Source organism: Sceloporus occidentalis, unplaced genomic scaffold, assembly GCF_023333645.1.
Source record: "Sceloporus occidentalis isolate IW3139 unplaced genomic scaffold, rSceOcc1.0.p SCAF_99, whole genome shotgun sequence".
Classification (NCBI taxonomy): Eukaryota; Metazoa; Chordata; class Lepidosauria; order Squamata; family Phrynosomatidae; genus Sceloporus; species Sceloporus occidentalis.
Genome location: NW_028317079.1, coordinates 3,639,035 through 3,663,879, shown reverse-complemented (window position 1 = coordinate 3,663,879; position 24,845 = coordinate 3,639,035). Strand labels below are relative to the sequence as shown.

Below are 24,845 nucleotides of genomic sequence, written 5' to 3'. Positions count from 1 at the left end.
CCTTGTCGTTGTCAATCTAAATTTCAGTATAGCAGGTGATTAGATTAAAACATCAAAAAATGTACCTGCATTACAGGATCATTTGTCGCTCAAAACAGCAAACAAAGTACATTTTTAGACATTTTTGCTAAATAACTCTTTGGTGGTGGGGAAAACAACAACAAAAACAGTTGTTTTATAAAATAAGCAGGCACTAAAACAATACCGCCACATAAAGCAAATGCTAGAGGGAAACACTATTGACTGTGCTGACCCTCCTGTTCTTAAGGAGACTCTGAGATATTTGAGATAAAACTATAATTAAATCCAGCACTGAAAATGTATTTTTTAATACTCAGTTTATTTATATTGTCTAGCTTTTACATCCAGTGAAAAAATAACATGCCACCCCTTTTGTCCCATGTTAGAGACAGTCTTGAATGAGGTTGACTTTTTGCTATAAGTTAAATGTCCAGTTCCATAGAAACACCATTTTTCACATTTTCACATCTTCCTATATTTTATAAATATAAAATGGCACACCGTTTCCCTTTTGTAGTTCACCATGAGGGTAGGTTCAGAAGCGGACAATGGAATAAGAGACGAGGAGCAGTGGATGAAGACAGAAGAACAAGAAGATGCAAGAAAAGTAATGGGGCAAGGAGACAGGGTCATGGAAGCAGTCGATGGAGAAGGTAGAGAGACATTTAGATGGAGCATAAGGAGAGTATGAGTGACAGTGTGAGACAGCGTGAGAAACAAGAATGAGTGAGAGTAAAAAAAAACCACAAAATTCAAATAAAAATTCAAAGCTCTTTGCTTCCTGATGAAATTGGCAGACTTTGTTAAGACTTAAATTTGTATGAATCCGAATGCACAAGTCTCATATACATAACCAAAACTGACTCAGGACATGTGATCAATAATATGTGTATACTTTGTTTATTTCCCAGATGGTATTTTTCTGTATACATGTCCTTACTAAGTACTTTGTGGTTTTCTGTGCCAGTTACCATCTATATTTACAGGATGCAATCATAACGCCGAATAAGTTCATATTCCAGGGAACTCTGAAAGGTTGGAACAATGTATCAGGAATTATCAGATTTCCTTACCCGCACCTATCACTATACATTGTTTGTAGTCCTGACACATGGTAAGAATTCCATTTGTATTTTTCTTTATTTGGGGCACAGACATACATGTAATAAACATCAGTGTATTATATCATTGGTGTGTCATATTGTATATTTGGTTTCTAAGTGTAACCAGTTCTCAGTAATCAATTAAAAGGGGCACTGTCTTGTAAACATATTTTGTGTATAAAACATACTTTAGTATAGTCTTATGCATTGCAAGACATACATATTTTTATTGATTTACTACTTTTTTGTTGGAAACGTATAACATTTTAACCTTGAACTTCCAGTTTCTGAGTTCCAGTGTTTATGGTGATTATATATATAGCCATAAAATATTTTATATTTATTTATATATATAACATTATATATATATATATATATATATATATATATATATATATATATATATATATATATATATTTATATGTAATAATTGATATATTTAATGTTAATGTACAAATCATGTTAATGACTAATTATAAATATATATAAGCAATGGAACCATTTGTCCATTTTCTATACTAACTTACTTTGTTTCTAATACATTTGTATATACGGAGGAATTTTTTTACACCCTATCTCTGTACCTTACTTTTTACTTCAATTTACATAAAATGTATGCAGCTTGTGTTACACTTAATAGAGAATAATTTTTTTTATGAGAGTTTTTAAACCCGAGGTACAAGTTCTACTATATTTTGTGAAAAGATGTACTTAAAGCAAAGGTAAAAACTCCTGATTATGTCCCATTAACAATCAAATGCGAGACACCAAATACACCTGCACATTAATATTTCTGTGTATTTGTAGACATAGAACTAGTTTTATTTGCTATGACTAAATATTGGCCCTGATTTTCTTATCTTCAGATAAAGTCTAGACATGTCTCATACTTAATTATGCTAAATTGTCTCTCTTTTTCCATATGACAATAATTGATGTGTCAAAGTGTCTTACATGAAACACTTTAATGATAGTCTTTGGTACCAGGATTTTACAGCAGTTATTACAGATAATTGACAGTTTCATCATCTTCCACATCAATAATACTTTACATTTCATTGTACTCACACTGTATTTTGTCATATAACGTCCCATTCTATTACTTAATAATATTTCCGGTTAATATTTTACCCATAGTCATATAATGGAAACTATTTGTGGACCATGGTAGCTCATTAGTTCTTTCCTTCCTATAGTCTTTCCTTCCTATTTACAGTTTTGCTTCTGCAAACAGTATGACATGAACCCATCAGCTTTGGTGGACTGTATGAATCACTTACTATTCAGAGTATGAGCCTTTTGAGACCATTTGGTTGTAGAGACACTTATAGATCTGGTGCTTACAAGAAAAGTAATGTATTTAAGCAGCTAAAACCCATGTTTGGCAAAAAAACAGGTGGATCAACATAAGAAGTAGAAAGAAGGACATGTCTTCTGTGTTGGTGTGACCATGTTGGCCATGTTCTCTAGAACACATATCATTGTCACATATAGCTGACCAACACATGTAAATTGCTGCCCTAAACTATGTGAACTGTATAACTGAGTAATTGATTGCCCTCCATGAGTTTTTATGTCCGATATACTGTAGGGTGGCACCTTACATGTGTTTTTCAGCAATATGTGAATATTGTATGCATCCTGCAAAACATGGCACAATCAAGTTAACATAGAGGGGAATCCGGATTGTGTTGTGCGCTGGGAATAAGGATTCTGGAGATTGTTGTGTGTGGGGGTAGGGAGAAAACAATAGAAAGGGAAAAAACAAGAGTAAAACAAGTGCACAGGGAGTTAGGGAAGAAAGAGAGGTTTAAGATGATACATGAACAAAGGAAAAGTGAGGAAAAAAAGAATAACTAGATGTTTTTCATGCATTTAATTTATATTCATTGTAAATAATTATTTCAGGGCTTTTTTCAACTACTTTGCCTTTGGAGAGGACAAGGGATTCCGTAAATGCACCGGAGAAAAACTATTTACATTTCACAACAAATGCAGTTTTTGGTGAGTATGGTAAACATGAAAGATTTCTTATACAAACTACAGCATGTATGCAAATTGCTTACCTGATCTTAAACTGTAACTCATAATTATGTTTTTTAACAGACTATAGGATGTAGTTTACTGCTCCCCTAGAATGTTCAAAACAAAAATCTAAAGCTAAAACCATAAGGAGAAAAGGTGGATGGCCACATTCAAAAACTAGTGCACTGGATGTAGTATTGTTAAAGTAAAGCTGTCACTAATAGCTTTTAGCATAAGTAAATTAATTATTGTGTGGGCTCTGGTTGGCCCTGATGTAGGAATATAAGTGTAGCAGCATTGTTCTAAATTCATAGATTTATTTTATCCAAGCTGGGTTTACCAATTTTCCTGACAGAAAGCAGGGCATTGTTATTGATGGTGTATAAAGCAGGGCATTGTTATTGAAGGGGTTCTGCATCATCCAGGTAGTACCTCGCCTGTCAGCAAATCTTAAGATTGTGTGGTTATAATTATATAAATATTTATATATATATATATATATATATATATATATATATATATAATGTGATGTATCAACACCATTTTGCCTTTTTTTCAGAACACAAACACCGAACGGAGGTCAATGATTTGGATACCTCAAAAACACACTGTCAAATAATTTCAATACTCCCTGCGAGCCAAGAAGAGCCAACAAAGATGCCTTCAATTACAGCAACAAAGACAACACCACAACATTCTGGATCAAAACCAGAGAAAAATGAACATCCTGTGGATTCTGTTGCTGAAATCAGAGTGTATTTTGCTCCTTTTGTTGCTTTTCATACCAAAAGATTTAAACTAAATCTTGCAAGGATTCTAAATTTTGGTCAAGACATTATCACCACTCATCCTTATTATCAAATCATTTATGGCGTCCCTTTGCAGCCAGTTTATTCTGTTCAAGACACTAGTCCACAAATCACTAGTTCATCAGAAGAACAGTATTCTTAATTGTTATTAGCAGACACAAGTTTAACTAAACAATGGGATTGAGTCTATAACTTAGAGCCTCATTATATTTAAAATGTTTTTAGTTATCATAGGGATAGAAATGTTACCCATCTATCGTAAAACAGCCAGGTGATGCAACATAGTTGCTTAAATGTCTTTTTTTCGCACCTTCACGAATACATTTGTGCATGAAGTGTGCCGCAGTCTGTTAGATTTTTAATATAAAGTTAATAAATAAGTTTGTCTGGTGGCAAGTTATTTTCATGTATATGACCTGTACTTACAAAAAACTGCATCTAAAGCTCAAACAAGTTGCATATGTAGACTTGAGAATATTAACACATGTTTAACTCAAACTGTTATTTAAATTATTCCCTAAGAACCATTGTTTCACTTTTTTATGTACTGTATTGCTACGTGTTGCATAAGGATAACCATTATGTAAAATAAGATTTGCTTTAATGTATGTTTATTCACTTTCATTTAGCTGGAATAAAATTGGGCATATAGCATAGGGAGGGTCTGATGAGAGAAACAATTGTGTATACACCAACTCCAGAACACATACATAAACTAGTGTGCCCAGTGCTATATATATGCATATATATGTCTGTGTGCACTGATAGTTATATTATGCCATTGCTTTCCACATGATAAAGTAGCAGATCCATACCAAAGTGGAGTGATTAAAAGACAATATTCTAAAAATCATAGTCCTTTATAGTCCATTATTCCATTTGTTGTGTTTAATTTCTAAAAAAAAAAAGTAGAACGGGAGGGGAAATGTGCAGGATACTGTCCATCCTTTTCCATAGATCAGATGATGTGAACGTTCCTATATTCTTTCTATTGGTCCAATGTATGATGGAAGAGAAGTGCTCGATGATTATTACATACAATAAAATATGAACAGTGTCTCATAATAGGAATGGGTTTATATCCAGAATGCTATTAATAGTTGATGTTTTGAATACGGCCCAGATTTTATAGTCTTTCAACAACAAAGTAGTTGTTATTTTGAAATGTTCTACGAGTTCTCCACATGAGGAAAATTTGCTTCAGGGCTGTTTGAGATGTCTTGTAACAAATTTTCTGAAACCTATAACAAGAACAAAAAACAACACTGACATTGTAGACAACAATACTGTTATGTAAAAGGGAAATAACCCAACACTCAAAAAGTTAGGTGAGGTGTGTTTAAGATTAGTATTTTATCTCACTTTATGAATTATATATTATTAAAGGTGAAGCCAAGGTGTTTTATCCTACAGGAAAGACCAAATTAGTCCTGTATAATTCATAGTTTAATAATATATTAATATGATATAATATATATTCCATCTCTCTGTAACTCTTTGTCTTGTAAATGAACACCACTGACATAAAGAAGTACTATAGGATTCCTGAAAGAACCTTGATGTATTCTTAATGTCTAAAGCAATAGTTTACTGTACTGCCACCTCAACATTTTTTGTAAGCAACCAAACAGAGGTGTTTTATGGTATTAAGTTAAGGGACAACAGATATAATTATGATTCCCTTTACTATGTAAAAGAGGTTACCTGAGGCAAGGCTGTGCTTGAATTATAAAGATCGATCATAGTGAGTGATGGGATGCCAGTGTCTGGTATTGTCCTGTTGTCTTTCTTTAACAGATTTGAGCTGCGTGCTACAAAATTAAGAAAGCACATGTTGTTGTATGTCAGAAAGGAGCATATAAAACAGAGAAAAAAACATAACGGATGTTAAATGTCTGCTGACCACCCATAACAGATACAAAAGAAACAAAAATATCTTCAAAAACATTAATAAGTAGCTGAGCCACAGAGGAGAGAAGCCAGCTGGACAATGCTTCCATCTTTTTTGGCCTTCCCTGGTTTACTCACACTTCCCTATTCTATGCACATACCCAACCATAAGAGCTCACCTGTTCCTAAACCCGCTGTAATCATTTGATTATGCTGGATGGCTGATCCACCAGAGATTCCAACCATTAATACAACTAAGGTGACTAGTTTGGAACTAATTGAAGAACTTCAGATGGTGCTTCAGGTTCAGGTCCATTGCTCTTTAATTGACAGAGTGAGGTAATCTCAGGATGACAAGGCAGCTGAATGACTACATTATAAGTGATGAAGTAGTACCAACCAACCCCTCTCCATACCTGTTTACTGTACAGGTCAAAGACCTGTCTTGATAATCAAGCTTAAATTATAGTAAGTAGGAATCTAGGTATAAGCAATTACTATATATATCTCTATATAAGCATGTCAGATAAAAGAATAGCCATAGAACTTACCACAGAAAACTGTTGCCCCATCTGTCCCTCTAAGATCTGGCAGATGGCCACAGTTCAGTTCTGGTAATCTCATATCCAGTCTGGAAAACCCCCACCTCTTCTTGCTTAATTGAACAGGACTCTTGTCGGTTGCAATCTAAGAAAATACATCAGCGTCTTAAATGACTTCAATTTGAATATGTGAACATCATTACATATATTTAAGTGTAACATCTGAGAGGATATGGAATATATTGAGTCTGCGAAGAGCTACCAAGACTCTGCTGCATGAAAAAAATACTTAAGTTCCTATAGGCCAAGCAATTAGCTGTGAAAACGTAGAGAGTTCCACTATAAACAAAAAGAAAAATTGAAAGAGGTGAAAATCTGGTGGGGAAACACTCAGTATGGAAACACTAAACTGTACTTGGATGGGCCAAGATTTTCAGAGTGCTTGTAAGACGTATTTGTCCATACATACATAAGTATACTTGTACTACAATTAGTCCTGTCTAAATCGTGACGGTAACTAAAACAGTCAAAATCCACAGAATAATTACTCTGTCTCACTTGGGAACCTGAAGCTAACATGACAGCAAAGCTTTCTTGATGTGGGGTCATTTATATGTAATGGGACCTGAAGAAGGTTGCACCCCATAGCCCTTGTACGCGCGTGCAAGGTCTATGCAGCTGCCAGCAGCGACCTTTCTACTAAAGTTTTTTCCTTCATGGTATGTCCACCGTTTGTTCTGAACCAGCATCTAATGTGGCCATAAGGCTCAGGGAGGCTTTCCCTTTTGCCCCATGTTAGAGACAGTCTTGAACGAGGTTGACTTTTTGCTATAATATAAATGTCCAGTTCCATAGAAACACAAAGGAGCTTTCAATCTTCAAATTTTCACATTTTTTGAATTCTTACTCTGTTTTCCTATATTTCATAAATATAAAATGCATTGCTCCATAGAAGTAGAAGTTTTGAACATATTTTCAATGCTAAGAAAATGTCCCAAAAGATAGCCAAGTATAGTAAATATCAATGACTATATTGATAGGATCATTGGCAGCAGTGGCACATATTACCTTGGGCACTGCCCTAAATCTGACCCAAGTCAACACCCCCAGCCTCCCCATTTGCAGTTGCTGCCCTGAGATTTGACATCATATCCCTGCAGTGAAACTCAGAAGGATGGGCACCACCAGATACAGCATGCTGTTCTGGAGAGACTGATCAACCAATAGGGTGATCTACCCCTGGTTGTGTTGCAGAGGGGCTGTTGCTGATAGGCAATGTCCTAACTCCATAACATTTTATGATCAGAATACACGATTGTGGGGGGCGTGGCCTGGCAACGGAGCTGCATGGACACGTGAGTGTGTAGCTCTGCCAACACACGAGCATAAAACCGGCTAAAACAGTTTGAACACCGGGTTTTTACCTGCCTGATTTCTACCTCGGCACTCCTGAGACAGGTGGGATGTCTGCCAGACACCCTAAGAAGACCCCACACAAGCTCCCCCATTACTTCACCAAAGATGCCCGGCACAGTGATAGGCCCCAAGATGGCGGCGAGCCTTCCTTCGCGCCTCAGGCGAACGCTCCAGATGAGGATGAGTTGGGCCTAGACCCTGCGGCGCCAGTGACTCCAGTGATCCTACGCAGCATGTGTGACTCCATGCAATCCTCGATGACCGATGCCATAAAGGAAATGCTCACCGACCTCAAACACGACCTGGCCCAGCTAGGCACGCGCACGGAACACATGGAACACAAATTTGAAGACTTTACTACAACCTTTAATGAACTGGTCGACCGTCACAACATGCTGGAAGACAAACATGACAAATTGCTCTCCAAGCTGGCCGACTTAGAGGATCGCTCCCGTCGGAACAATCTGCGGCTTATCGGCATATTGTTACACTATGCTTAAAAGCGCCTCATGTCTCTAACACTATTTCCTTATGTTACTCGGCTCTGATGGGTCACAGGTCTGTGGTCAAGCTCCCGTACATGCTGCAATGGGAGAGGGAGATTGGATCCACGTATGACGTTCAGGTGTGGTATCACGCTCTCTCTCTGCCTTCCAGGGGGTCTCTAAGAACGTTGCGCACTTTGAAACTAATCGCAAGGTTCTGTTCCGCTGGTATTTTGTGCCCTCCAAGCTAGCTACCATGTTTCCTTCAGCCTCCTCTCTATGCTGGAGAGGTTGTGGTGCGGTTGGTACGATGTTACACATCTGGTGGAGCTGCCCGGTGCTCTGTCCCTTCTGGGCAGACGTTTTTACTCTTATTACTACCTTGCTTACCATCCCGGTGGAGCAGGTGGTTGAGGTAGCTCTTTTAGACATGTTTCCCCGATCTTTACGACATACACATAGAAAACTCCTAGCACACGTGTTGAATGCAGCTAAGATCTGTATAGCCCGCAAATGGAAGGAGACTTCTCCCCGTACTAATCAAGACGTTCTATATTCCATCACAACGACTCGTACCTATGAGTACATGGCTCACTCAGCCACTAATAGTACACACATCTTCCAATCCACCTGGGAAAGTTGGGATGCGTATTACACACACACACATTCTGCCCCACCCCACAGGGTCATGTCCTGGGCACTATGCGTACTCCTTGGCTTGTGAGGGCGACTACTGCCGACTAAGATTCTCCTTTTTTTTTTCTTTTTTTTTTCTCTTCCTCCCTTCTTCTGCTCTCTCTTTTCTTTCTCTACCCTGCCAGAGTATGTCTTATTTAGTTTGTTCATTACATTCTAAAAGTAAAATATTTGAGATGTCCTGGTACATGTTATAACTGCTGTACATTTTGTTTGTATTTCTTTGTACATTGTACTGTTGACTCGATTATCTGCTGTTCGGATGATCTGTGACTGTATTCCATTTCTGTCAACTGTGGATGTCTCAATAAAAAATTTCAAGTAAAAAAAAAAAAAAAGAATACACGATTGTAAAAGTTATTATTAACAGCTAATAAAAAAAAAACTACATGACTTTTATGGCATTACTACATCATACTCACCAATGTGGAGAGGTTCTGATTATAGTGATTTCCCGGAGACAGCTTTCCATTTTTTTTCAAAGGGCTTATGTAAATTTTACCCTTTTCTTCTCCCCTTTCACAAAATCAAAAGGCAAATATTTATGAAATCCCAAGTCACTGCATTTGGTACATTCTCTAATCTCTAAAAACATTTGTTGTGTTATTAAATTCTAGACAGATCCCACTGCACTATAGTCCTACATTTTTAGGGCCTAATGCAGCAGAATCTAAATGGCTTCAAGTCAACATGAAGTTGACAAGTGGCTGACAAGTGATCTCCTCTCACTGCTCTAGCTACTTAAGATTTACTCTACCGATCTAGAGCCTGGTCATAAAAAGAAAAAACAGCTTGTGACTCTTATGTACAAGTTGCCCTCTCAAATTTTGGAGGCACTGAAAAATTACTTTAGTCTCTTTTAAAGCTTTTGTTTATTAATGTTTTCCAGACTTATTTTTGTAGCACGTTTCAGACAAATTAAAATGTGTTGACTCAACTGCTTTTACATAAATCCACACTGGTAAGTGAAAGTAGCTATTATTAGTTCATCTCACTCAAGTGACACAGATGAAAGGAAACTATGGAAACCAGTTGCTGGATACCTGAATGTAACATGTCCTGAGCCAGATACTGCGCCAGAATTCGAGGTCACAAGGGAAGACATGGTGGTTAGATTGTAGCTAATTGGAGGAATCATCCCGACTGGGCTTTTGACATGATTGAGGCTGTTACTGGATTCTTTTATTGTCAGAAAAGGTACAGTTCTAGTTTGGTGTGTGCCACCATTGTAGAAATTGGTAATAAGTGACGGCCCATCATTTTTCTCACTCTTCTCTGAATCTGTTTTTATTATTTTCACTTTTAAAGGTTTGGTTTCTTTAATTTTGGAGTTGATATTGAAGTCCTAAGTGCAAAAAATGAAAGCAATGAAAATAGACAAAATTATATAAATATATAAAATATATAAATTATATAAATATATAAATATTTTTCCGTCAGTCATATATAGTTTATTTGAGAAAAAGCACTTGCCTGTAATGCCAGTGCTTTCTTTTCTCCTGGATGGTCTTCCTTTTCCTTCTTTTGGTTTTTCATTTTCTTAACTTGCGGTGGATTATCCTTTGAAAGTTTTTGCACTTTAACACTAATTTCCTGCGAGAACCTTATGGAAGAAACCAAAGTATCTTAAGATGGACATGCCACTTTTACAGATCTTACATTTTGCTGTTTAGCATAATTAATAAACAGGGGAAACAGGTTAAAATTAGTATTTACCATATTTTCCCAGCACCGATATGACATACATCATAATAATGAACATAAGTAGGTGAGATGAACAAAAATACATTTAACAATAATGAACATTTATATGACTTCATCAAACAATTTGCATAAACATTGTTCTTAACTATGATACGTATGGCTGATACATATGGCACAGAGGGCATTCTTTTTGCTTGTTAGGATCCTTCATTATGAAATAAGTTCCTGAACTATTTGCTATATGTGTGTTTTTGCCAACCTTTCAGAGAAGCTATCCTTCTTGAAAAGGTCATGTTGCAGTAGAGTCATGCAGGATGGTCTCCTGTCTGGATCAATTTGCAAGCAGTTCTGTAAAACAAAGGCAAAATTAGAACTTCAGTTTCATTGCTATAAATGGAAATGCCATGATGAAGGATTGTAAACAAGAGGATATTTAGTAATTTGTGAATGTCATTAAAACTTTTTTTTTTTAAAAGCAGACTGTGCGCATATGCTCTGCCCTATGTCTAAACCAAAGCCACTAGTGTAACTACAGGGGTCACAACTGTGACGGGACCCGTGCCCCTAGGGAGCCTGGGGCGATCACTGCGACCCCCTATTCCTGTCTCCTCATGCCGATTCAAAATTTATTAGAAAGGGCCTTTTTCGACATGTGTAATTGTGTGAGAGCATGGATGTGTACTTGTGTGTGGGAGCATGGATAGGTAATTGTGTGCGTGTTTTGGGGTGTATATTTATATGTGTGTGATCATGGATGTGTAATTGTGTTAGCATGGATATGCAATAGTTTGTGTGTTCATGGATGTAGAATTGTATGTGTGTGAGCATGGATGTATAATTGTGTTAGCATGGATGCACAATAGTGTGTGTGTGTGAACCGTCGTTATTTTGCGTGTGTGATAAAATATTGGTTTTACCTATTTTGTCTCATTAATATCCCTAACAGAACACGGATGTGCAATTGTGTGTGTGAGCATGAATTGGATCATTGTTCTTCAGTAGCACCTACTACCTACCTAAGTTTTTTTACATTCTAGCACTCACAATTATTATATTTTACATGTTTCTATGGTTTCAAATGAAAGACCATCAAACATGGAAAAGGGGAATCTTGATAAAAATACTTTTGGTAATAATAGCAAAAAATGTACGGTAATTATGGCACTAAAAAGCCTTGGCAAGTAAGGGGTTAAATGTATTCTGAATTAGTTAGTAATAGTGTTAAAAATTACTAATTGCACAATAGTAAATGATCAAATATTGCATCAAAAATGTATTGGCATGATTAGCAAAAATTACCTGCTTTTGATATGTATATGCATAATAGGTAACTATAAGAAAGAAACATCCAATACATGAAAAGAGGTCTCAAAAAAAGTATTCAGCAATGTACCCACTTCTTATTGAATATTGAAAACAATGTAGTAATACTTAATGTTTAGCTTCACCTTGGCTAAGTCTAGCATTAAAGTAGAGAGTTTGGGATATCGTCTTTCAAGGGGTTCTAGTTCTTTAGTATCTGGCAACGTCACCCCAGCAAAGAGTGGATTTTTATAAAACAGCTCCTGAAGTCGAGGTGTTAGATTACCTGTAATACATAATTATAATTTCAGTGATTTGTAAAACCAGTATTAAACCTAGAGCTCACGTTTTCAATAACATTATATGGGCCAGCCATCAGGGTCAGCCCATTCCTGCATCACTTCACCCATATGAAGATTGCCTAAACAGAGAAAACTAATGCCATCCTTACCACATAAGCAATGTACTGATAGCACCAATTAAACTGTTAGGGTGTGCTACCACCTGGCTATTCTTGTATAATTATGTTAACTATTAATCCCAAAACTACCATCCTCCTGCATTGTCTTAATAAAGGATCTCTACTACAGTTTATTTCTGCTTACCTTGGCATTTGACAATATGGTAAAGCTGATCAATATCAGAATCTCCAGGGAAGAGGGGCTCACCCGTAAGCATTTCAGTCACTAGACAACCAATGGCCCACACATCAACAGCTCTAAAAAAAAAAAAAGAATTTCACATGCATCTATGAAATATAGTATTTAGATTGACGCCGTTTGGTTTGATCACTGAAATTAAACCACCGCAATCCTTACTTTCCATACTTGATGTCTCCAACCAGAAGCTCAGGTGCTCTGTACCACCTTGTTGCTACATAATCTGTGTAGACTTCTCCTGGAGCAGCTAGTGTACGTGCAAATCCAAAATCGCACATCTTTACAACACCAGAGTGTGATACCAGTATGTTCTCTGGCTTTATATCTCGATGGATAATCTGGAAGAAAATAAAATTTTTTAAAACAATCTCATCGATCAACCAAATGCATAAAAAAAGAAAGTGAGTCAGGGGCAAAGAATCTTCTGTAGTATAAATAAATGTATGATGGTTTCCCCTCACTCTGATAATACACCTTAAAGTACAAAAAATGTCAAAAAAGGAGCTCAAAAGACCCTTTTCACCACAGCGTTAAAAAAAATATATATATATACTTAAATATGCGCTGCTGATATATATTTAAACATTCAATGGTAATAGATGCTAAATAGTATCTATCATATAAAATGGGAGTAGACCTGTTGCTTTTCCCAAATCTTACATTTTATAATCCTATACATTAAACTGTTGGCGCTATATAAATAAAAGATAATAATAATAAAAGGCACTCATGTAACTGTGTTTACCAATCAAAATAAGCAATATATATCCAATATGTAATCCATCTTATATGTTTGTCATGAGAGTGTGTATCTTAACTTTACTTTCTGAAGATCAGCATGATTATTCCGTCCATACACCTATCTCAGTTGTTAAGTTGCTGACTGTTATTGGTTCAGACAATATTTGTAAGGGTAAGCGAGGAGAAGGGAGAGAATGACACCGCATACATAAATACCAATTACATAAATCCCTTCTTAAACTTGTTTACCCTTCTAAAAATACTATTGTTGTAGTCTCTCAGGTTGCCATAAAACTAAGAAAAAATAATTAGTTTAGTTACTTACGTTGTGGTTATGGCAAAACCCAATTCCTCTTAAGATTTGAAATAAATACTTTCGTACACGGGTGAAGTCGAGTCCGTTTGGAAACTGTTCAAGGTCGTCCAGTACTGTACGATCCACAAACTCAAATACTAAATACCAACGCTTTTTTTTTTTGCATACTTCTAACAAATTTACCAAATTTTCGTGTCGTAATTGCTAGAGGAAAAATATAAAGAATAATAAAAAATAAAAGAATACTGATATTCAACCAGAACACTTGCCAGTAAATTTTGAATTCCACATGCTTTTTAGTTGACAGGTAACCATTTTAAATACGACAATTGAAAGTTCATAAAACAAAAAGCCACATTGTAGTGAACTGGAAGCTAAAATATTATGAATTTATGAACAAGATCTTAATGGCACGTCCATGGTACACACCATATGAAAGTTTAATTGTCTTGGCATTAGAATTGGATGCTTTATAGGCAATATGTGGAAAAAAAATAATTCTTAGAGTGTCTGACATATAGATCCATTTAATTTATGACATACCGTATTTGCTTAATTATAAGATGACCCCCCAAAATTTGAATATTATTTTAGGAAAAAAAGAAAAAGCCTGAAGACTACCCTATAAGAAAAAAGTTTTACTAGTAAATATTAATTCACATGTAAACTATTTTTTCATATTTAATAAAAACTATGATTGAGAAACATGCATTTTTTGTTTTTATTTCCTTTTATTTGCCAACCTGCCCCCGGTTATGCGCATCTGTCTTAAACTGTCTTCAGCAGCCTCACCTTGTTATTGAGTTTGGCTGTTTCCCTTATGGTTTTATTCCTAATAGCTGTTTCGGTTAATTATTGTGTTTCAACTTTCATATTAAATGGATGACCGAACTATATGCCTACAAAATCCCTGACTTTGTGCAAATGTACCTAGAAAAATTGATGTTGTTTTGAAGGCAACGGGTTGGGACAACAACTATTGATTTGATTTAGATTTTTCTTCTGTTCACTCACTTTGCATTTTGTTAGATCGTAAAAATAAATGACTAAAATGTCTATTTTTGAACATATTCTTACTTTACAGCATTTTTCACACCTACAACTTGTGCACAGTACTGTATATCATCCTTTTTTTTATTATATCATCATGACATAAGCGAGTGTGTTTCTGGTAGACTTGGGCACCAGGGGGCTCTTTGTGTTCGTCTAAGGGGGAAAAAAAACTTCGTATTCCGCGAATATTCGCCTGGTCCTGTCTTCTCTTCGGGCGAATATTCGTGGACATTCTTCGTGTTCGTTTTTTCTTCGTTTTCCCCGGTTAAGGGGTTAATACGGGGTTAAAGCCGCTCTGGCGCCAGGAGTTTAAATGTCCGTATGAGCAACTCTATTGGTCGTCAGCAAGGGGCTTGTCTGCCATTGGTTGCTGGCAGACGAGCCCCCTGCTGGCGACCCATAGGGTCGCTCATACAGAGTGCTAAACTCCTGGTGCCGTAACTTGTCCGGCAGATCCCACTGGTCTCCCTGTTCTAGCATTTATTAACTGATAGAACAGGGAGACCAGTGGGATGTGCCGGGTAAGTTGCAGCATTGGGATTTTAAAAGTCTGTACGAGCGACTCTGTTGGTCGCTCGTACAGACTTTTAGGCTCCTGGTGCTGTAACTTAACCGGCACATCCCACTGGTCTCCCTGTTCTATCAGTTAAATGTCCGTATGAGCGACCAATAAAGTCGTTCGTACGGACATTTAACTGATAGAACAGGGAGACCAGTGGGATGTGCCGGGTAAGTTGCAGCATTGGGGTTTTAAAAGTCTGCACGAGCGACCAACAGAGTCGCTCGTGCAGACTTTTAAAACCTCAATGCTGAAACTTACCCTGCCGATGCCACTGGTCTCCCTCCCTGTTCAATTAATAAAATGTCCGTACGAGCGAACAATAAAGTCGCTCGTACGGACATTTAACTAATTGAACAGGGAGGGAGACCAGTGGCATCTGTAGGGTAAGTTGCAGCATTGGGGTTTTAAATGCAACTTACCCTGCCGATGCCACTGGTCTCCCTCCCTGTTCAATTAGTTAAAGACCAGTGGCATCTGCAGGGTAAGTTGCAGCATTGGGGTTTTAAAACCCCAATGCTGCAACTTACCCGGCACATCCCACTGGTCTCCCTCCCTGTTTAATTAGTTAGTCTGTGCCGGGTTAAATGTCCGTACGAGCGACCAATAAAGTCGCTCGTACGGACATTTAACTTATTGAACAGGGAGGGAGACCAGTGGGATGTGCCGGGTAAGTTGCAGCATTGGGGTTTTAAAACCCCAAAGCTGCAACTTACCCTGCAGATGCCACTGGAAATCCATAGGTTCGCTGTCAGGGGTTAACTTACAAAGACCGTGCGAGTGAGCCTATTGGTCACCTGCAGGGTCTTCCTCTGGCATCAACCAATTGGTTGATCCCAGAGGAGGTCCCTGTAGGCGACCAATAGGCTCAGTCGCACTGCCCTGTAACCCGTGACGGCGAACCTGCGGATTTCCACTTCCGGGAACTGCCGCGATGCCGCGAAGACAAGGTAAGTTAGAAGGGGGGGGGAAGAATGGTAGACGAAGACGATCACGAAGATCTTCGTGGTGTGTGTCTTCGTCTTCGCCTACGTTTTACCGCCGCCGTCTTCTCTTCGGCGTGTCTTCGGAACGAACACGAAAACGCACTCTTCGTGTTCGTTTTCATGTTGGCCCGAAGATGAATGCACAAGTCTAGTTTCTGGACACTACATATGTAGTACAACAAGCTGTTTTACAGAGAGTAGCTGAATATCAGTTCAAAACGTAAGTCAATGTTTTATTCCGTAGGGAAAGTTGGCAGCTTTTAGGCTGATATCAGACTGGTAATCAGCTCTGTCATCATTCTTTATACAACTATGCGTTATAAAAAAAACCACCAGGGATTTCATACTATCTCCATGGAAACCATATATTAATACTAAAATACAAGTCTATTGATAGAATTTAGCTATTTACACAAATACACATGGGGATTTATTCAGCAAAGAGAGTGTTGACAGGCAAGTTTGCAAGAGAGTTGTGGTTTTAACTTCTTGACTTCAATATACATTATGAAGGGCCAAAACCAGTAACCTTTGGAGGATGAGGTTAGGTGGCCCTTCATAGTTAAAGATTGAGATTTCTTCACTCTCCTACCCATTAAATTATACATTATGTAGAGTCAGCTTAGTCCCTTTTGCTGGAGAAACTCATCATTGTCGGCCCTTCACAATGAAGAGTAAAGTGAGGGGGCCGAAAAAACAACTTCTTGAAACATCTTAAAACCCCCTTTAGTGAATAAACCCCAAGCAATAATATCAGAAATGCATTTAGGCTAGTTGCCAATACTAAAGCTCGCACAACTCACGGGAAACTCACTCAACCAAGTTGTCAGTGTCACAATGTTCATAAAAGCAGCACTTTGCATTCAGCCCCCATTGAAAACAGTCAACAATTCTTAAGATTTATGCAATATTTCACAAATAGTGAATGTACATAGTGCACCCCTCACTAAACTTGAGTTGCTATGCATTAACTAAGCTATAGCAGTGGCTAAACTCTGTGCTATGTACGTCAATGCAATCTTTCTCTGTAGCAGGGATAAACCCAAGTACAGCAAGTACGGTAAATCTCACAAGTGAATCCAGATAACAATCCCCTTTGGTTGAATGGTCAACTATGTTCTTCCTTTATCTCACTTCACTAATCTCAGAATCCACTTCATTAAATCTCTCTTTTGTTAGTTAGGTGGAACGTGAAGTAATCAACATGCTTTGAAAAGTATTACTGCCTCAGTCACCTAGGCATAACCACAGCAGTCACGCTTCATGTAGTACATCTGAGGCTTGTTGCCTAGGTTTTTGCAAAGAAGTATGTACCAGAGGAAACAAATGAACTAAAACATGATATTGACCCTAAAACGGGTAAGGAAATGAAAAAAATACATTGTAAATATATTTCATGTAAACATCAAAGCACTTGAAGTCAAGACATCAGGACAGATGGGGTGTAGGTTCCACATCTAGGTATCTAAATATTAGAAATTATAGATCCTGTCCTAAAAGTATCTGTAAACTTGAGAACTTACACTTTTATGTACAGATCAATATACCCTACACATTTTCTATATATTGTTTTATATTTGTAGACTTTGGCCACAAGGTTGCCAGATTTCGATATCATACAATGGCGAGGCATAATCACTGTATATATAATAGGATATTTCTTTGTATCTGTTGGTTTAGTTAAGCTGGTCACAATACACTGCTTCTTGCAAGATGTTGAGCATTTGCGCATTCAGCTATAACGTTATTAGTAGGTATATTGGAAAGACCAGTTGATTAACTTTGCTGTCTTCTCTTTAGCACTGACCTTAGGATCAACTATTTCACATGCCAGGGCATGTCTCACTATATACCAGGTTTTAATTAGGAAACGAAAAACACAGGGCAGATCAGGTAACATTTATTAACCCGTTCATACTAGCTACCTTTCATGTTGTCACATAAACAATGTTCCTTTAGGACCATTGTGACGGCATGGAATTTTGCATGAAACTCACTCCTGTGTGCCTGTGTGCCCACTCACTTCCTCTGGGTCCCAGTGTGGAGGGCTGCTTCACAACCTACTCAGTGCTGTGGGACCCAACTGAGGGTGGCAGAATCATGTAATTGCTGCGATAAGTAATAACAGCAATCACAGCTAGTCTCTTATAAGCCAGTGCATACAAACACTCTCTCCATGCTGTCCTCACATTAAATGGACAGTTCTTACAATGCAGTAGGGTAACATGATAACTTTCTGAAATAAAGTTAACAATGGTAAACCCTTGTTAACAGTGATCAATTACATTTTTACAGCTGTTTATTTTTTACTACATTTTTGTATGGGAATGGGGGTTTGGTGGTAGATTTGGGATTTGTAGGGTGTTTTAGCACATTTCCTGAAATTGGAAGCAGAGGTCTCAAATAGAGAAATGAAAGAGATGGCAGGAAGGAGGGCAGAAGGAGAAATGAAAGAGATGTGGAGAAGTGGACAGAAAACGAAATGAAAGAGATGGAGAGAAGGGGGAACAGAGGGAGAAATTAATGAGATGGGGAGAAGGGGGAAGGAGAGAGAAACAAAAGAAATGGAGAGAAGAGGGGCAGAGGATAAAATGAAAGAGTTGGGGAGAAAAGGGGCAGTGGGGGAAAAGCAGTGTATATGTGTGTATACGGGCAGTGTATATACGTGTATGAGCAGACATGTGTAAGAGCAATGTATATGTGTGTGTATGGCTGTTCTGTAAAGTGTCCTTAGAATTTCTTTTCAAATGTTGGCAACTCTGGAAACATAGCAATTAATGTCTTAACCAATTCACCTAAACAATTCAACATCAGTAACTTAACAATAGGGGAAAGATAACTTAAAGGAAAGGGGTAATTATGTAGATCATAAGAACAAGAAATCAAGATAGTTTCCATGGATACACACAGGGCTGGTACAAGGATTTTTACCACCCATAATTTTGCCGCCCCCTGGCTCCACCCCCACAAGTCCCCCCTAACTGGCTGACTCGCTCCCACTCCTCCCCATAGTGGACTGCGGCCGGTGGTTCGCGGCTGCAGGCTGCGCAGCTGCCGGCGCCCCCTCCAAGTAGGGGCCTACTTTGCCTATAGGCCCTGGGTACACATAGAAATTGGTTCATGTGTTTCTTTAACCAATAAACACCATAATGACATATGTTTAATTTAAGTACTGCAGCCCAAAATACTGCACCACAAAATGTATTTTTTGGGAAAAATTACAGGTCCGCATTAATCTCCTAATAAGACTGACTCTAGAGACCTCAGGGTAGCACTACAGATGATTTGTGTTATCAATAATGTATTACATTTATTTAGTGCCTGAAGGAATTGCGTTATGTTACCTTACCCAGGGACCTTCACCTACTGATGCAATAGATGGGGAAAGAAAGCCTTAGAGAGCAGTCTTCTCCATTAGTGACACATTTTCTGCTTCCTCACATATAACCACCATATACAGTGATACGGTGCCACAAAATCATTAAAATTACAGCATACTGTAATCTGCAAATCCGTCAGTTTAGACTATAGTAGACTATAGACTGTCAATAGTAGACTATAAATGCATTTAACTCAGAATTGTATCTTGGAATAGAGGTTGTCCCCATGCTTATGTCACATTTCAAGGGAAGCACAAGGAGGTGCAAGAATTGCCCTTTTTGCTGTATGAAAGTTATGGCCCTGATTTGGCCCTTGATGTACTTGGATGCTACCCAAAATTTTGTGGAAATATCGGTCTTAACTCTCTCAGCAATCCACTTGACAATATTGTAAAAAGCAAGTTAGAAAACGTACAGTTCATGATGTACAAACTGTCAATGGTAGATCGACTGTGCATTCAACCAACTCACCAGTACAGCCATTATTTAAAACTCTATGCCAACCAAAATGCAAACACTCGCAGCCCCTAAAAGGTAAGATTTTCCCACAGGTTGCACCTCTTGAGGACCTTCCTACCTGGGGGCAAGGGTGAGCCCAGCATTACTGTTGTCATGTTACACACAGACCAACACACACATACGCAAACTCTCTGAAACTCACTCACCACACACTAAAACCATATACTAACACACACATAAAAATACGCAGCCTCCAAATTATGAGTGACAGGGTCATATTATGTTAATATTGGTGGGTTATAGGTTTCAAGCAATGGCATATGAATTGTAATTCAATTTGCATGTCTAGGTCTCGCAACTCGCAAGGCATCCAAGGTTGTGTGAGTTAAGTTGTGCCTGTTAAGTAACTGTGGTACCATGGTAATAGTCTATTCTATGGCGCTTGTTTTCTAAGAAGGGTGGTAATCAGTCACTCAGAAGATGACCAAATCAGTAGTGGGTAAAATACTTTAGGAACAATTAGGGATGCAATGCTAGAGTATATAGAAAATAGACAAACAAAATCATTATTTTTAACCAACATGATTTTATGAAGAATCTTGCTGAAGAATCCCCATGGGCTTTTTTGGGTACCCTTGAAGATGTAGTCTATTAAGATTATTAAGGGTAATTTATTTGTTAAAGTGACTTATGGAAGAATGACCTTCAAATTATGGACTGAGAAATGTTTAAAAGTTTGGGAGCAAATGTTGTTTTAAATGGAATTTGTTCTGATGTTGTCACTGTTAAACGTAGGGTACCACAGGCACTGATCTACGTCTTATGTTAACCTAGACGTTACAATTTCTATTTTTGCATCTGGGGCATTCCAAGCAGTAGGGGTGCCCGGTGTCCAGAGGGCTGCCTAACGCGGGCTTGCAGCTTACCACTGTGGAGCTCACACAATATGCGAGCAAACTCTTTTACTGCCCAGGTTCTTGCTCCCCCTGGGCTGTTTAGGGGACAGACAGGTTGCTAAAGGGGCAGAGGTGGGCACAGGCAGGCTGCTTAAGGGGCAGAAGTGGCACAGGTAGGCTGTTTCAGGGGCAGACGTGGCACAGGTAGGCTGTTTCAGGGGCAGAGGTGGCACAAACAGGCTGTTAAAGGGGCAGAGGTGGCACAGGCAGGCAGCTAAAGGGGCAAAGGTGGCACGGGCAGGCTGCTTCAGGGGCAGAGGTGGCACAGGCAGCCTGCTAAAAGGACAGCAGTGGCACAGGCAGCCTGCTAAAGAGGCAGAGTCCCACCACATCAATGTCTAGCTCAGTGTATAGTGATAGGGAGTTACTGTACTGGTAGATGGTATTTATTTAAAAACGTATTTAATTTATTTATAAGTTCATTTATTTTTTCGGGTTTCTATTTTTTTCCAGTTGACGTACAGTTTCCAAATTTTTGAAATAAATATTGCCAACATAAATTTTTTGGTGTGTGTGAGGGGTGCCACATCGTTTAAGGGTTTAACTTGATTTACTTATGTCGTTTCTTAACTATACAATAAAAAGGTTCTGTACCGTGTTAGCCGTTGGTATCAATTTAACTATATTTTTCTCCTCTTAACTATACTATGTAACTGTAAAAAATTAGAACCTCGTATTTATTTATTAATCAAATAGCATTTTAGATGATGTCGACATTGTAAAAAAAGTAAGAAATTTATTGTGCATTGGAAATACGTTGTATCTATATTCTACATACAAAATTATGATCCAGGCGAAAACAGAGAGCTATCTTCTAAAGGGGATCTGTAGCATGTGGGGTTAGAGGCAAATCCATTAAGTATTGTCCAGCTGACAGTAATTATGAGGAGTGTTTAGCCTTATGCCTTTAGTTGCATGCAGAGTATATATCATTCACTGTGTAACATGGCCATAATGTCACTGACAAGAGAGAAGATGGGAAAATAATCCACAAAGATCATGGTAACATTGCGATTAAGATAAGTGAAATTCCATGTAGGTTCTAAACTGCATGTCAAAGAGTAATTCACTTGTAGGTTATCTCAGTTCACCGACAGACAATTTGTAGAGGTCTACTTCTTGTGTTACATGAAGGGGACATCTTATGGCTAGAGGGTCAACTTACTGAACCCCAAACTGGATAATATTATAATTACAATCATGCACAAAGTGCAGTTAACACACGTTTACATTGGCTAAAGCAAAATCAGCTAATATCTAGATCATATTTTCTATATTGAAATTTTATTATCAATTAACAAGCGTTCATAAAATCAGACAGCCGATAAGCAGTACTACGACGCAGCGCAGGGCAATACACACACAGTACAACTTCAGTTAACGAAAAGCTCAACAATACAGTAAAAGCAGTACAATTACATTTCAAGACATGGCACGTATGGTTAGCATATTAATTGAGGGAGATGGGGCTAGTCTTCAGCCTCTAGACTGTCCATAAGAGAGTAGTCTCTCAGCAGGCTGTCATGGACTGTGACCTGCTCCCTCAACACTAGGCATCATCAGTGGTGCTCTCAGTGTGTGTTCCTAGGAATAGTCTGTAAAGTACAAAGTGGTAGGACAGGTACTTTCTCTCAATAGAGTTCCAACTCCAGAGCTCTGAACAAAGCCTGTGCAAACTGGCACTGCCAGAACAAGTGAAAGGGCTAATATCTGGCTCATATACCTAGCAAAATGGTAGTGGACAAATGGAACAGTCTTTCACCAGTAGTGATAGAGGTTAATTCATCAACTGAATTAAAGTGTACATTGAGTTAAAGGAACACTCTCCGCCAACAAAGACTGTATACTAAATTACTTGATACACACTTAATATGTAGACTTGTGTATTTAGATTTATAAAAAACTTCATGTTTAACACATTTTGCCTAATTCATGCATTAGTGCCAATCTCCAAAAATGAGAATGGACTCCAACAAAACAAACATAAATGAACGGAAAACCTATTAATATTTGTTATCCATTTATTCGTATATCCGTTTGTCAGTTTTCTTGCCACCTTCACCCTTCCTCTCCATAACATAATCACTTGAACCCTGCCCCAGATTTTCTTGGATATCATCCAACAAAGTCAATATACTCTTGTTACAATTTCTGGGATGTCATCCAACAGTCAATTAACTCTTGTTACATTGTCAAATTTCTCACTGCCAGATGCCCTCATTCTACAGAACAGAGGCAGAGACATGGCTCACAATATAGATTTCAGGATCAGGGAGAGGACGTTAGCGGATGCACTGCCATATTCCCCTCAGTTTAAGTTGGGGCAAAATGAGTCCTTTTTGGCCCATTTGCACTTGTCTAATAGGTACTCTCTTTTTCCTCTTTCGTTATGACACTCCTTCACTTTTGTCTCCCCATCCATTTCTCTCTCTGTCACTACCTCACTCTTATTTTCTCTGTCTCTCTCCCTCTCTATTTTTTGCTTCTCTGGTTTCCTAGATGAAACCATTTTATACACTTTAGTGCACATGTTTGTTGGTTGATTAGTGCATCATTTTCTGTTTCATAAAACTCTAACATTGCAAACACATTCACAGTTTTATAGATATATACATTATGCACAGCTAGTATAAAAGGGAAAAAATACCAAAATTATATTGCTTAACTTTCCCTGATTTGGAAACCACCCTATATATATATATATATGAATTTTTATTTAGCTCTTATTGGTTATGGGGGTTTTTTTTACCGCTACCTAACCCTATCTAATTAATTCCCCACTAACTAACCCACACTAACTAGACAATATTAGCTAACAAGTAAGCAAATAAATAAATACAATAGAAAGTAAATAAATAAAAAATAACACCTTAAGGTCAAGTTAAAGAAATCTCCAATTAAAGTAATATATTTTTTCAAAACCTGGGTTGAGCTCCAATTAACTGCTATATGAAAAGTGGCAGCACTCATTAATATGACTTCTAGGGCAGGCTCATACCCAGCAAACGTTCGGAGTTCCTATAAAGGAGGGACATACAGGGAGGAATGAGGGACTGAGGGATTTGGATCCCAAACAGGGACTGTCTCTTCTAAAGAGGGACACTTGTGAGGAATATAGTCAGCCAAAAATGGAGGGGCACATGATAATGACTGTTCATCTGAAGTGATTGTGCATTTACAGCATTCCTATCTGTAGTATGAACAATAATTAGAGTTTAAATCTATTACTGTGATACCGACATTGTACAGTTTAGCCAATATAGGCTAATCAAGGCAAACTTTATGTGATTTGTTTATTACGTCCTTACCTTTAACAGCTTGATTTCTCGCATTGCTATTTTCTTCACCATTTTGTCATCTTCACTTTCCAGAAATTTCTTTATTGCCACTATCCTTCCAGACTCCTTGTTCCTACACTTCATAACCATTCCATAGCTTCCCTCTCCCACAAGCCCCAGGTTCTCATACTTTTCCATCATATGTGGTTGCTAGGTCTTTAAAGCAGCAACTGCAAAACATATTACATTTTACATGAATATAAAATGAATAATACTTAACATACTAATAAAATCAGCCTAGTCACAGTACTGAATTAACAGAGAAGTTAGATCATTTCTACTGTTACTTATTAACTTGACTGAATTAATGTTTTGTCTCATTTTCAATGCTTCAGGAGCTCGGGCAGAACCTTTAATAAAAAATACAGTGGTCAAGACAAAGAAAGAAAAAAATCAACCTTAGC

General features: G+C 37.9%; 1 protein-coding gene across 1 annotated transcript; it reads right to left on the bottom strand.

Moving 5' to 3' along the window:
• Positions 1 to 5,128: 5,128 nt before the first annotated feature.
• Positions 5,129 to 24,579, bottom strand: LOC149284125 (cyclin-dependent kinase-like 2). Its single transcript, XM_089497159.1, has 12 exons — positions 24,412 to 24,579; positions 13,720 to 13,914; positions 12,813 to 12,991; positions 12,600 to 12,712; positions 12,141 to 12,280; positions 10,952 to 11,040; positions 10,462 to 10,591; positions 10,032 to 10,333; positions 9,411 to 9,504; positions 6,401 to 6,536; positions 5,664 to 5,770; positions 5,129 to 5,200 (listed from the first exon to the last, which is right to left on the bottom strand). The coding sequence occupies exons 1-12, from the start codon at positions 24,577 to 24,579 to the stop codon at positions 5,129 to 5,131; spliced, it is 1,725 nt and encodes a 574-aa protein (XP_089353285.1).
• Between the last annotated feature and the right edge of the window lie 266 nt (positions 24,580 to 24,845).

What these genes read in the sequence shown, in the direction of transcription:
- LOC149284125 (XM_089497159.1), bottom strand. Translation starts at nt 24,579, where the DNA reads ATGGAAAAGTATGAGAACCTGGGGCTTGTGGGAGAGGGAAGCTATGGA. An exon ending in CCATATTGTCAAATGCCAAG is followed by an intron (nt 12,281 to 12,599) that starts GTAAGCAGAAAT and finishes TATGTATTACAG; the next exon opens with GTAATCTAACACCTCGACTT. An exon ending in AAGGATAGCTTCTCTGAAAG is followed by an intron (nt 10,592 to 10,951) that starts GTTGGCAAAAAC and finishes TTCTTCCATAAG; the next exon opens with GTTCTCGCAGGAAATTAGTG.